Source organism: Triturus cristatus, chromosome 3_2 (genome assembly GCF_964204655.1).
Source record: "Triturus cristatus chromosome 3_2, aTriCri1.1, whole genome shotgun sequence".
NCBI classification, from domain to species: Eukaryota; Metazoa; Chordata; class Amphibia; order Caudata; family Salamandridae; genus Triturus; species Triturus cristatus.
This window is the reverse complement of record NC_140584.1, coordinates 318,339,483-318,353,179: the sequence shown is the minus strand read 5'-3', so window position 1 is coordinate 318,353,179 and position 13,697 is coordinate 318,339,483. Positions and strand designations below refer to the sequence as shown.

Here is a 13,697-nt window from a genome sequence, read left to right as displayed (position 1 = left end):
GACGCAAATATTGCAGTACAACACCCCGCTTAATACGGTCCCCCAACCCATTGACGTTCCACGACATAAGCCTCAACCCGTCTCCCCCCATCCCCTCCAATAGATCAAGAGGCCCCCAGCCCGCAGCACCGCTCCCAAATATGGATAAAAATCAATACCTCGCCCTGTAAACAAAAAACACACAACTAAACAACCCCTCTTCCCCCCCAACCCCACCCCAAGTCCAACGCCCCCCACCCTGCACCCCTGCGGGCCAAAGACCCCCCCCAACTTGCAGTGTGCCTGTCGCCCCACTAACCCCATTCTACAAAAAGACCCCGGAGGAGGAAAGGGACCCGAACCCGCCCGCACCCCTCACGGGTCCTGGTAAAACACAGTATGCAAAAGAAGTAAGACCCAACTGTACAGTGCAAAACCGCAAAAGCAAGGACCAAAGGTCAGTCTAAGGGGACCCGTCACCTGCGGTGCCCCCAGGGGGCCCGGGCCGGCCACCCCCGTCCGGCAGCGAGTCCAGCCAGTCACTTGCGGCCACAGGAGTGTCAAAAAAGACTGTCCGCTCTCCATGCTCCACTCGAAGTTTCGCCGGGTAGAGCATCGAATACTTCAGGCCTAGCTCGCGGAGACGGCGCTTCACCCCTTGGAATCCCATCCGCTGTTTCTGGACCAGTTGCGTGAAGTCCGGGTAAAAGTTGATGGTCGAGTTCTCGTAGCGGACCGGGCCACGGGTCCGTGAAGCCTGCAGAATAGCATCGCGGTCCCTGTAGTGGAACAGTTTAGCCACGATAGGCCTCGGGGGGGCCCCCGGCCGCGGCCGGCCGCCAGGAACTCGATGGGCCCGCTCCACAGCGAAGAATTTACTTAGGCCAACCGGGGACAGCTGCTGCAGGATAAGTTCCTCGACCACGAGGTCCACCGGGCGGCTGTCGGAGGACTCCGGTACCCCAATGATGCGGATATTGTTGCGTCGGGCCCGTCCCTCGAAGTCCTCAAGCCGCCGGGCCATATGGTCGTTGACCACTCTAATGTCCCCAAGCGCGGCCCGCAGATCCGACACCTCTGCACCCAGGGTGGAGGTCCGTGTATCAAGGGCCTGGACCTTCTCGTTGGTTTTAGAGAGGTCGGCCCGAATCAGGGTGACGTCGATCGCGACAGTGTCGATCTTACGGGCCAGGGCCTCATATTGCGTCGCGATAGTTTCCCTGATGCCCTCGATGGCGCCCATAATGTCCTGTAGGGAAGGTTCCGCAGCGACGGTCGTGCCTCCCCCCGCAGCATCCGGGGAGAGGCCAGCAGCGCCAGGGGACCCCCTGCCCTGGGTATAGCGGTCCATGTTGTTGCTCTGGACCGCTCCCCCGCGTAGTGAAGCCTTGGTCTTGCGCCCCTCCGGACCCCCTTTGCCCGCCATGTGAGCGCAGTCACTCAATGGGACCTCCGATCAAGGGGTGCACGGGTGCCAGCGAAAGGACCACAACCTGTCGGTGTAGGGGTCGGAGGCGTCAGACCCGCCAGAAGCAGATGGAAGCAAACCTCGGGCAGAGGCCCAGGAGGCACCTCGCCACCTTGAGCACGCACGCCAGCTGATCTCCTGAAGGCCAAAACCGAAACCGAAAGTGCTGAATCGGTAACTGGCACCGCGCTGAGGCCGCTGTTGTTCAATTGCAGCCCGGCCCCACGGGTCACCTTCACCCCGGCCACCTCCGTCGGGTGGGTCCCAAAAGTTCCGGCGACGATAACTCAGGATTCCCAGGTCCGATTAGAGTTCTGAAAAGAGATATATGATCAGCTGGTCTTCATCTCCCAGATTCCATACACCAAATCAGGATAGTCTCAGGATTTATTCCGAGGAGCAGAAAGGGTCCGGGGAGCCCTGTGCTCACGCGACCATCTTGGATGCGCGCTAGGCTCCTCCTCCCAGTGTGGAATCTTAACATAGACCTCACAAGATTAATGGGCCCACCTTTAGAGCCCATGCACAAATGCAAACCACAGTTCCTCTCTTTGAAATCCACTTTCCTCATTGTAATCACATCCTTAAGGAGAGTGAGTGAACTACATGCATTAACCATACAAGAACCCTTTTTCCAACTACATAGAGACCAAGTGGTTCTTCGTACCAGCCCCAAATTTTTACCTAAGGTAGTATCTGCAGTTCACATAATTCAGTCGGCAGGATTACCTATATTCTTCTCTCAACCTGATTCAGTTGCAGAACGAGCTGTACACACCTTGGATGTCAGAAGAGCTCTTTTGTTTTACATTGAAAGAAAAAAATCTTTTCGTAAAACAAAACCACTTTTTATTGCTTTTGCGCCACCACACAAGGGCAAGCTTATCTCCAAATCAGGTATTGCAAGGTGGGTTGTGAAGTGCATTCAAACTTGCTATGTGAAAGCAAAGAGAACTCTAACTGTACCCCCTAGGGCACATTCCACTCGTAAGCTAGGGGCTAGTATGGCTTTCTTGGGAAACATTCCTACAGTTGACATTTGCAAAGCTGCAACATGGTCTGCACCGCACACATTCCCTAAACACTATTGTGTAGATGTGTTAGCGAGACAACAAGCCAATGTGGGTCAAGCAGTACTTAAAACACTATTTCAGACAACTCCACCAGCTACAGGTTAGCCACCGCTTTGGGAGGATACTGCTATATAGTCTATGCACTGCATGTGATCTACAGCTCACATGCCTTGAATGAACGGATAATGTTACTCACCCAGTAAGCATCTGTTCTTGGCATGTAGAGCTGTAGATTCACATGCACCCACCCACCTCCCTGGATACCTGTAACTACTGTAGTTCTCTATTAATTTACATACATACGCATGGACATCTCTATTCTTTACTATTACTCTATTCCCACCCTCTGCGGGAAAACAATCTGACAATGGCGCCGATGCCCATGCGCACTATCACCAAAAGGAGGAGTCCCCTACCTCGTGACTGGAAAAGACTTATTCGAAGAAAACAAAGTGCAAACATCCAGACCCACATTACTGTGCACAGCATGTGAATGTACAGCTCTACATGCCAAGAACATAGATTGTGCACCTGTGTGTGAACGGCAAGGCTAATGTGGAAATGTTTGTGAGCTTTGAGATTGCTTGCGGAATGCAGTTTTTGAATGTGTTTCAGGAAGCCACTTCAATGAGTTACTTGCATATGGAAGGTACGGCAATCATTGGGAAAATAACTATTGGTGTTCAAATGGTCTATGAGTGAATGTAGGAAGCTCTAATTAGACAGTTTGGGCTGAAGCCAGCTAGGTACGTTCAGAGATTGAAAGAAATCAAGAGAGCGGATGGTGTTCCATTTAAGACTCGAATTCATGGTGTATTGCGTGATTGTGTGTTGTGTAGTTGGAATGGGTGGGTGGAAGGGATGGAAGTTATGGATGCAATATTGATGATAATTTAATAGGTCAGCGACTTGGTAGACACGATTAGATGACCAAGACTGATAAGCAGGTGGACCAGCTGGGTGCTGCTAACTTCTGGAGTACCTTTGATCTGACTAGGGGTTATTGGCAGATCTCATTGGTGCCTATGTTCGAGAAGACCGCATTCTCCAAGACAGAAGGCTGGTACCAATTTAAGGTGATTACTTTAGGGCCCAAGAATGCTGCTGCTGCCACATTTCAGTCTCTGTTGAAGTATATTCTTACAGAGCTTGAAGAGTTCTCTCTGGCTTGCCTTGATGACATTGCCACACCTTTAGCAATTTGTGGGAGGAACAACCAAGGTTCAGGGAGCAAAACTGGCCAACAAGGCAACCAAGTGCCTGGTGGGGCAGAGCTCTGTAGTTTTCCTTGGGTATCAGGTGGGCAACATGTAAATCAGCCAATTGAATACTAAGATTCAGTCTGTCTGGAGGTACACACCAAGCAGACCCATGTATGACTTTTTTGAGGCTCTAGAGTGTATCTCCATGTCTGAAAGTGAAAAGGCTCACAAGCAGCACTGCCTTTGTATTCAATGTCTTCAGAATTAACATCTTTGTTTTAAATTTATGGCATACATTGTCAGTGAATTTCTACATGGGTCAATTGGTGTTGAGACCATTGCTGCAGTTTTATTGGGCACATTTATTTTTGGCCCACTAGCGTTGTAAACTGCATGTCACAAGGGATCAACATGGATAATTGGCTACCACAGATCTGATGTTGGCTATAATCTCCTTTACCAGAGACAGCCTGAGTATTATAACACAATGGGTAATTTTTAACCAACTTGTGCAAGGGCATTGGCTAACATTCTGCGATCTCTATGAAGTGTTTACAGTAAGGTATTTTTTCCAGAGTATTTCCATGAAAATGAACCTTCTTTAATCAACAATTCAGAAAATGCATAGATAAGAATAGATAGCAATCCCACAAGTTTACTCAAAGTACTTTGACCTGGTTGCCCCTGAATATTGATTAGACTCTAGCAATTTCATCTCTTGAACCTTAACCCCAAATTACCATGGTAGATTAATCGTTTTGACCTACAAAGAGTCCTTAATAAAACAAGCATTTGCAATGCAATAGGTCTCGCATTTACGCGAGTTGGAGCTATTGGCATTGTAAATGACAATGCGTTTTATTTAGGGTTCAAAAACCAAAACATAAATAAAAGGCATTGTCATTTACGTCAATAGCTCAAACTCACGTAAATGCGAGACCTGTTGCATTGCAAATGCTTGGTTAGATTCAGCCAGCAGGGTCAGAGTACTGGCGCAGAGGAAGCCCCGGGACAGACCATACCATATGACTGGCTTTCCGCAGCCCTGCAGGCCTTTGACAGGCATCAACCAGCCTGCCCAACAATCTGCTAGTTCCCCCACAGGGCCTGCACGCACCACTGACTGGCACCGCATGAGCAATGCGCGTGATTGGTTCACATAGTTATTTTCATGGGACATCGGACCAGAAAAAAAAAACAAGAAGCTGTGTTGGAGTGATGTATTAAAGCTAAAGCAAAATTACAGTCTGTAAAGTATCGCTAAGTGGCGTGTTTTCAGAAGATTCAGAGGTAGGATTTTACAGGATTACTTCAAATGGGATTAGAATAGAACAGTGATGTGTATTAAGGAAGAAATCACCATATTCCTGTTCTTCTACCCTTATCAGTGCATACTTTAGACAGTTAAGTAAGCAGAAACACTAAAACAAGCTCTGCAGCTGCCCGATGACCCCTGACTGAGAAAGTACACAAAAACAAACAAGCTACATGAGGGAGGAGGGTGGGGGGACAAAGAACGGACAGCGGGAGGAGGGTGTTAAACAGAACATACCGTTGTAGGAAGGCAGATGGTGGTGAAGAGATAGACGGCGGGAGGAGGGTGGGAAACAGAATGGACAGCGGGAGGGCGTAGGGTTGTCAAAACAGAATGGACAACGGGAGGAGAGTGGAGGGTTGGCAAAACAGAAAAGACAGTGGGCAGAGGGTTGGCAAAATAGAACGGACAGCGGGAAGGTAAGAGAGATAACCTGCAGACTCACACACTTAATAAGTGTGCATCACAAAATTATTACAGGGGGGGTGGCAGGCACTCACCATACAGACGCAATGAGCAGTTAAGGATAAATGAAAGTACCTGGTCTGTTCCAGCTGGAATTGAGTGGGACGCTGGCAACAAGGGCCGGAGGGCTAATAAATTAAGTTGGAGTTGGTGCGCCTGCGAATTGGGGAAAGTAGCACGTAACATATGAACTGTGCCAAATAATTAACAAGTTACGTGTGCTCCGAGGCAGGGGGTGGGGGATGAAGCGAGGAGCAAAGTCCCCAAGTGTAGTGATTTCGAATCATGACAAGGAAGCATTTGTTGCACCACTCTTCCTATTACCAGTGTCACTGATGGCTTGTTAACTTTTCATTTTGCTGTAGACAGCTCTGGTCACATGAAGTCTGTCTGCGTCGCCCTGAGGTGCCATCTACTTGTATATTTTATAGTTTTCCTAAAAATCAGAACTGTGTAAGCGAAGTGCCCTGATAATGAAGCATAATGATAGCATTGGGAGGGAAATGTTTTCCTTCTAATTAAGCAGTTAAGGCACAACCGAGGTGCTGGTGTTCAGTCACTGAGATGCAGCTTGGGGGCAAGTGACTGCTGAGTTCGAGCCCGCTGTACCTGTTGGCCCTGCCCTCTATGTTACCTTGTTGTCTGTTGAGAAGCACGGCTTACCTCAGACCTTTACACATCGGGTGCACTGCAGCCATAGGTGATGACACCCGTGGACCCATCTGCTTCAGGTGCAGGTGGCAAGCTATGTTACTCGAAGGCAGAACACAAGGCTATGAGAAAGGTAACCATCGTGAAGCCTACATTGCTCTGATCATCTGAAAACTTGAAGTGCGTTTCTTGACCACAAAGTGCGTGTATTAAGACTGCCCAAAAATCAACGTAATGTGATTCTGTATTTGTAAAGCTTTCCTGCGTGTACATATTGTGGACATAACCACGCAAAATACAGGCCACATCCATAAAAGGAGAAGCCACCATCCTCTATTATTTTGATAATATTAAATGTAAAATAAACATTTTACACAAGCAGTGCTCTCCCTCGTTTAGTATCACACTAGTTATTAATAGAAGTGAGTGTATAGATGCTAATCACCAGACAGGGTGATGCCACATGGCGGTATGCTACGCCTAGAAGTCCCTGTCCTGGCTCCTCGAGCGGACATGTGTTCCGAGGTGGGGGGCTGAAGCGAGGAGAGGCTGCCCGAGTGAAAACGACGAGCTACAGTGCACACCAACAGTCTGGCTTATTTGTCCAGCGTAGCTTGGTGTGAGAGCAGGTGTAAGTTAAGGGAACCGAGATGTCAGTCAATACGCACACACGCCCAGGCACGCACACACACACTGATGCGCGCACACACACACAGATGCGCACACATACACAGGCACACACACATAGGCACGCACACATACACAGATGCACACACACACGCAGGCATGCGCACACACACAGATGCATTCACATACACAGGCAAACACACACAGGAATGCACACATACACAGATGCGCACACACACCCAGGCACGCACACACCAAACACACACACATACATTCATATTTCCGTCTGCGAGGCTGCGAGAAACAGTCAATTCTAAACTCAACAAGTAGAAACCCTTAGTGCACAATTTTGCACCACCGCCGTGATTCCGTTTTGGATGCAAACTTCTTTTCGCAACACATCGGAATGTACACGGTCCTTGGGATACAGAAACAGTGTCCATCAGAAAAAAAAGGGAAATTGTGCTTGTAATAAAAGAAACGACGAGCTACAGTGCACACCAACAGTCTGGCTTTTTTGTCCAGCGTAGCTTGGTGTGAGAGCAGGTGTAAGTTAAGGGAACCGAGATGTCAGTCAGCATTATGTGAAGTAATCTGTGTGTCAGAAAAACACAGAAAGCAGACTTTGGACAGTGCGTGTTATCACACACCCTGGCCTCTCTCCAGCCTGGCCCTCCATAACTGCGCCTTTCCTGGTAAACAGACTGAAGTGAACGATAGGTGCTAGCATGAGATCCGATAAGGGAGACACGTGATCATTTTACAGCTGCCACCACTTCCCCAAAGCGGAAGGGAAACCAGACCAGCCCGGCGGAGCGTGGCGCGCGCGCTTGGGGGCGGGGGAGCGCATTCCAGTCGGGGGAGCGGACCCTTTGAAGTGCTCCCAAAAAGCGGATTGCATGGCGGCACGATGCGCGTGATTGTGTGCGTGCTAGCCATGCAATCCACTTTTTGGGAGCACTTTTAAAACCCGCTTACAATAATCTCGCTTTGCGATCGCTTACGCGATAGCAAGGCGAGACCTAAAAAAGGACATAGACAAATAAAAAGGGGCTTATTTTGCAGTGAAGCCCGCGATGCAAATAGCTAACCACTATAAACACGCAGGATCCTCAAAGAGTTATTTGTTTTCAGCTCCTGTGGAATTTGCGATTCTGCATTCAAGGCATATTCCACATAGTTATTTACTTATTTATAACATTTCTAAAGCACAAACTGCCACTTTGCAGGTATCCTGGCACTGCAAGCTTTCATTGCAACTACCGGCTGCAAAAGTGAGCACAAGAAGACTACATGGTTACTTAGGGAACAGCCAAGTCTTTAAGGCCTTCCTAAAGTGCAGTAGATTGGTTAATGATCTGAGAGTAGCATAATTATAGACTTGTCCCATATTTCATCATCTGTTGCATCATCTGTTGTTTTTAACAAAATTAACTTACTTCTAGCTCAAACGGAGAAAAAGTTATTAAAACATGGCAACGTGTTCCCAGGCAGTAGTAGGCCCTTTGCAAAAGTTGACTGTTCATCTTTCAGTTACTTATTGCTGTATTTTTTTGTTTGTTAAACTAGTACTAAGGTGAAATCTTTGCACAGACAGTGTAAGCATGTGTAAAAAGTAATTATAAAATAATGAAGTGGCACTATCACAAAAGGTGCCACATTAAATTGCATAATTAGCCATTTCTTTTGCATAATTTAGTCAATCCATGTGCTTAATTTGGTCCGCCCTGCCGCATAATTCCAGTGCCCCAGAATAAATGGCATGCTGCTTTCCTGGTCACTTCTACCAGCACCATGTAGCTTGATTGTGTTGTTATTAAAGGTCTCAGACATTCTCAAATTTTTGGGCTCTTTAGAGCAACATTATTCTGCCATCTTAGTAACTTCTTATGCATACATTCCTTTCCTTTGTCTGGCCTAGGTATATTCTTTTTCCTCGTATCTATCCCATGCTTAAAATTAATTGATCAAATGAAGGACAATTAGATTTGTTTGTGAGCACAGTAACAAATACCGTAGCTTGCGTATCTTAAACAGAACCGTGGTGAGCTTGGCAGGCACTAGTTGTTTGAGTAGCCATCTTCTGTGTGCAAGAAGGACAAGTCAGTCGTTAAGCATGGGTTTTTTGAACAACCGTGTCTTTTAAGGGAAAGTGTAGGACTTAGCAAGCCACTGGTGTGACAATATGTAGTTTTAAAGGGTAGTAACGGCATGCAGCCTCATCTAAAATGTGTATGCGGTTGTTAGGAGTGGGTCTTACTTTTGAGGTTTTGAACTTGCACGATCATCCATTATTTATGATTTCCCCTTGGGTACCTTTTTTCTTCTGTGGACCCCCACCGAATCATTACTAGAAGTCAGGGAACGAGACCCCCTCTGAGTCATTACTGGAAAGCAGAAGCCTCCGCCTAAGCATTTTCCACAATTTGAACCTCCCTTAAATACACCAAAAAATAGATGAAGCTTTTCTAAATTCAATTGAGTCCTCTCATCGTCAATGCTATATTTTGTCTGGTGCACTTGCACTGCCCCACAAATCAATGTTAGTTAATTTTTAGCCCCCAATTTCAAATTGCTTGAATGTTCAATAGCACATCTTGCTTTATGTACACTTTTAAAATCTGTTTGTTTATTTTTGAAGCAGTCATGGACCCCCTGAGTAGGCTGTGCAGACCTCTAGCGTTCCCCGGCCCACATATTAAGAACGTCTGAAATATACCAATCAGAAAGGCTGAATGGGTAATTAAGGCTGTATGTTAAAACATAGAAAGCGGATTGATTATGATGGGGATGAAGATAGATAGTGATAAATTGGAAAGAAATTGAGAGAAGAGATGTGGAGTTAAAGGTCATGGTGATGGATGTCAGTATTGGTCACCTGTGCATGTCCGTTGGATATGAAAATGGTTGTCCTTGAGGGTGCGCTTGAATATGGGAAGGGTGAATTTGAAGGTCCCTCTGTTGTTACTAGAGGAGAGATGCAAGTGATTCAAGGGGCATGAAATTTCCCGATAACATTGAATGGTTATTGGTGGGAATGGAGACCTTTGGCCTTGTTGTCATGGAGCAGGACAACCTCTGTGACCCCAGGTCACATTACCCCCATGACCTACCCCAGAGAATCGTATGCTTCCTGTCAAATGAGTTCGCAGTTCTACATTTTGTGAATCGAATTGTGCATGTGTGTTTTTTCCATGTGCATCCAGCAGTGACCAATCTGAATGCTCTCCTATGAGTTTGCGTTGTGATATTGATAAATTAGATTTTTTATTTTAGTAATTGTGTTATACAAAGGCGTTGAGAGTTACCCGCATGATGTTAATGAACCATTTTAGTCCTGAGGTCTGTGATATTTATGTTCCTCTTCTACATTCTTCTGTAGTGCGGTTGCTGTTGAGTTTCCAGAGAAGATGGAGTCAGGAAATGCTTCTGCTTTGGACAAGGGCCATCATGTCACCCCTCCTAGAACTGGAAGCCAGCCAGGTAGGATATTGGGAATTCCGCTTTCTCCTTTACACCTGATAGAACAGTAAAACTAGTTAGTTGCTGGTACACAAAAGTATTAAAGATATTGCCACATGTATTTGCTTGTTCGAGGCGTCAAACACAGTGTATATATAAATCCGGTACATATGGCGAGTTGCCTCCACTTTCACAATTTGGTGGTGTGTGCATGGGTTCAGTGATATCTGCTTTAAAGTCGAACTGATGTATGATGTTTTATTATGTATTTCCTTGTTCTAAACCCACTCTATATTCATATTTCTCGTGTTTGTCATCTTCCCAGTTGGTTCTGGGAGTCCTTCGTTAGAGAGCAGGAATGTTGTCGATGGAGCTCAGGACCAGGGCATTTCTATTGTTTCCAGCGTGGCCCATGAGACTCCTAAGCTTGTCAAAGAATCACAATCATCACACACCAAGGCCAAGAGCAAACCAGGACCACAGCCTACTGAATCAAGGGAGGTGAGCAGTCTAGACCGGTCGTCAAAATCGCTCTATGAAGTGGATATCCACATTTCAATCTCTAAAGGTCAAACACTTGCCCACACAAGTTCTTGAAGTCTTTACCTTTCAACAAGAGAGTCTGGTAGTCTGACTTGTGCCCACACCCATCTTTGCCTTTCTGGACCATACCAGGTCAGGCTTTAGGCCTCACACAAACCAGGCACTAGAGTTCTGACCCACACCATCATGGATTCCTGCCCATATCGGACGGGGGCAGGAATGTGTCTGGCGATAGGAGAAGTCCATAAGTGGTTTGTGCCCAGTTGGCCAGTGCACGTCCAGTGAGTGTCAGACTCTGAGGCTTGCTTACAGCAAGTCCCGTAATTTTGATCCCTTGCCTATGCCAGGGAGTTTTCATCAGCATTTGGGCCATACTCTGGTGGTTGCCCATACCAGATTGTGAAGCTCTGACCAATTGTTATGTGAAGAACTTCTTTGGTATCTGAGTTGCCATATTGTTACAATTGTCATGATACTTCTTAATGGAAATAGGGTGTTGAAGTGGACTTAAATCCATAACCACACCTGTCTATTCATGAAAGATACCGCTCTGCCCTGCTCTTATTAGATAGAGCTGCATCAATCAATCACTGCTGACTTTGAAGCTGTATGGTCATTCACTTAGCTCATTCCCTGACTTAACATTGACCCTTTCTTACCTCTTTCCATCTGACTCAAGAGAATTTAACTTGCTTTGCCAATTGCTGGTCTTGAAAGAGTTTGCTGTTCTCTAATCTCTGTTATTTCCTTTTATTATTCAGGCAACTTTGGTGAATAAAAGGAAGCAGAAAGGTAAGGAATTTTCTGTGTCCAGTCAAGTGAATTCCTTGGTGTTCCACTTCTATGTTTTCATCACAGGGTTGCCGGTCTGCTTATCTTTCCTTTTAGCTGCAAATTCCTTAGTGCACCCTCTGTGACACATTCATGTCCTTCCACTTGCTACACCTTCCTTACCTTTGTACTACGATGCAAATCCATGATTCCTTTGTGCTGTCAAAATTCCTGAATCCTCACCTGCATCTAAATGGGGCCCGCTTTCAAGCAAAACGGTCAACACCCATGACAATGATTTTTGATATATTATGCCTTGAAGCACTGGCTCCATATTGTGACTATACGGATCTCTCTGTGCTGTCACTGTGGGTCTGTCCCTGCTCCATGCCATTAGTCTGTGAACAACAAATTTGGGACCAAACCACCTATGGAGTGACCTATTATTCCTTCTCTGTTGGAAATGTCTGACTTCCCTCTATCCTACATCATCCATCCCTCTTTCCTGTTCTCCCCTTCTTTCCATGTCCATCACTTCGGTTTCTCCCTAGGAAACCACAATAGTTCATGGGTGGGGTACGGCATACATGCAATCACCATATCATCAAGAACTGTGGCATACTGCTGTTCCCTAAATCTCTGCCTCCCTTGAGTAAATACCTGGTAGTCATGTTGGTGGTGACCAGACAGAAGAGCTAGGTACCTGATGTGCTTGGAAAGATGATGATTGGTGTATATGATTTTAGCTGTGTTAGCTAAGGCTAAGCAAGAAATGGATAAATCTTATATTGTAGGCAAGCAAAGTAACTGGTTAGCACAATAACTAATAGGAGTCTACTGGAGTGGTCTAGGGTTTGGTTTATGGAGTGCAAAGCTTGTTGACTAGACTCGGGATGATTACTTCTGTATCCACTCCCAATATTTTCACAGGCAATTCATCTAAGATGACTGTTGCAAATAGTAAAGTAAGAACTGATGACACCTGACAACAAATTAAACTAAAATAACTTTCAGAGTGCATTTAAGCAAGACTGATCTTTTCTTAGTGTGGTAGAAGGGCATACTTTCTCACTGCACCAGTTCTCACCAGTCCTCCTAAAATATTATGTCCGTCACAATGGCTCAAGCGTTTGCCACCCAGTCTTGTGACAGTCTCTGCTGAATATTCATGAGTATGGTGCCTAATTGGTAGTCATCAGCAAGAAGCACTGCAGTTGCTTAGCAAATATCTTTGATTAAATCAGGTTTTGTGCCACTCTAAGTGCACAGGTGCATTCCCGGGGGTTGTCATCCAAATAAATTTAAACAGTGGGAATGGGAAGCACAAGGCCTGCCTGCACCAGTCATTCCAAATCATTAGTGTAAATGCAGTCCTTAATAGTGTTGATACTAGACTCCAGTGGTTGCTAGCCTCTGACACAGCCTGCGCTGGGTATTCATGGGCCTGTGTGTCATGCTTGTCACATCTGCAAGGAGCAATCCAGTTTTGGGGTGGAGGTGCCAGCAATCTTCTTTCAGTTTGTCTGGTTCTATACCACTCCAAGCACACAGGTTTCCTCCGCAATACAAGTTAACAGAGGGGAAGGGGAAAACATATCTTTTTGCAATAGCTACGCCAAAAGTATGACCCCGACAGCTTGGTGATCAAGTAAGACTTCCGAATAACACAGTTGGAACATAAGCAGAAGATAATTAGCAAGGTAGCCTGGAGAAAGAACAGGAAAACAGACTACAGAGCTTTTTAAGAGTGAGAACCTACTTACAGTAGTGCAAATTAGCATTGGAATTGAGAAATGGAAAGCACTGTGTGTAGAAAACCTGGCCACATGGGCTAGGAACACAGGTGTCTGCCAACAGATTGCAAACATAGAACAAAAGTGGGCATGAAAAGGAAGATTGTAATTATGAATAATGGAGTCCGCAACCTTTATTTTTCAGGTTCAATGCTTAAAGTCTTTCCTTCTGTGTTCATGAAAATAACACACCTTTTTAACACACCTTTTCAATGTACATCTTTCTTTGCAGTGGTTTAATACTCCAGTCTTATTCATTCCATGATTGTAATAATTTTTTTCTTGACTGTTTGGCCTCTGATTTGGTCTTGTTTTATCCAGTTTTCCTAATGGTTTGCTGCTATTCTT

The 13,697-nt window shown here is 45.9% G+C and overlaps 1 protein-coding gene across 1 annotated transcript in view; it reads left to right on the top strand.

Annotated features, from left to right (window-relative positions):
- The window catches only part of CNKSR1 (connector enhancer of kinase suppressor of Ras 1), a 455,956-nt gene that overhangs the window by 270,489 nt on the left and 171,770 nt on the right, over positions 1–13,697 (top strand). The window contains exons 11-13 of the mRNA XM_085647776.1: positions 10,163–10,263; positions 10,568–10,743; positions 11,547–11,577. Of these exons, the coding sequence (XP_085503902.1) occupies positions 10,163–10,263; positions 10,568–10,743; positions 11,547–11,577 (308 nt within the window). The remainder of the gene's footprint in view (positions 1–10,162; positions 10,264–10,567; positions 10,744–11,546; positions 11,578–13,697) is intronic.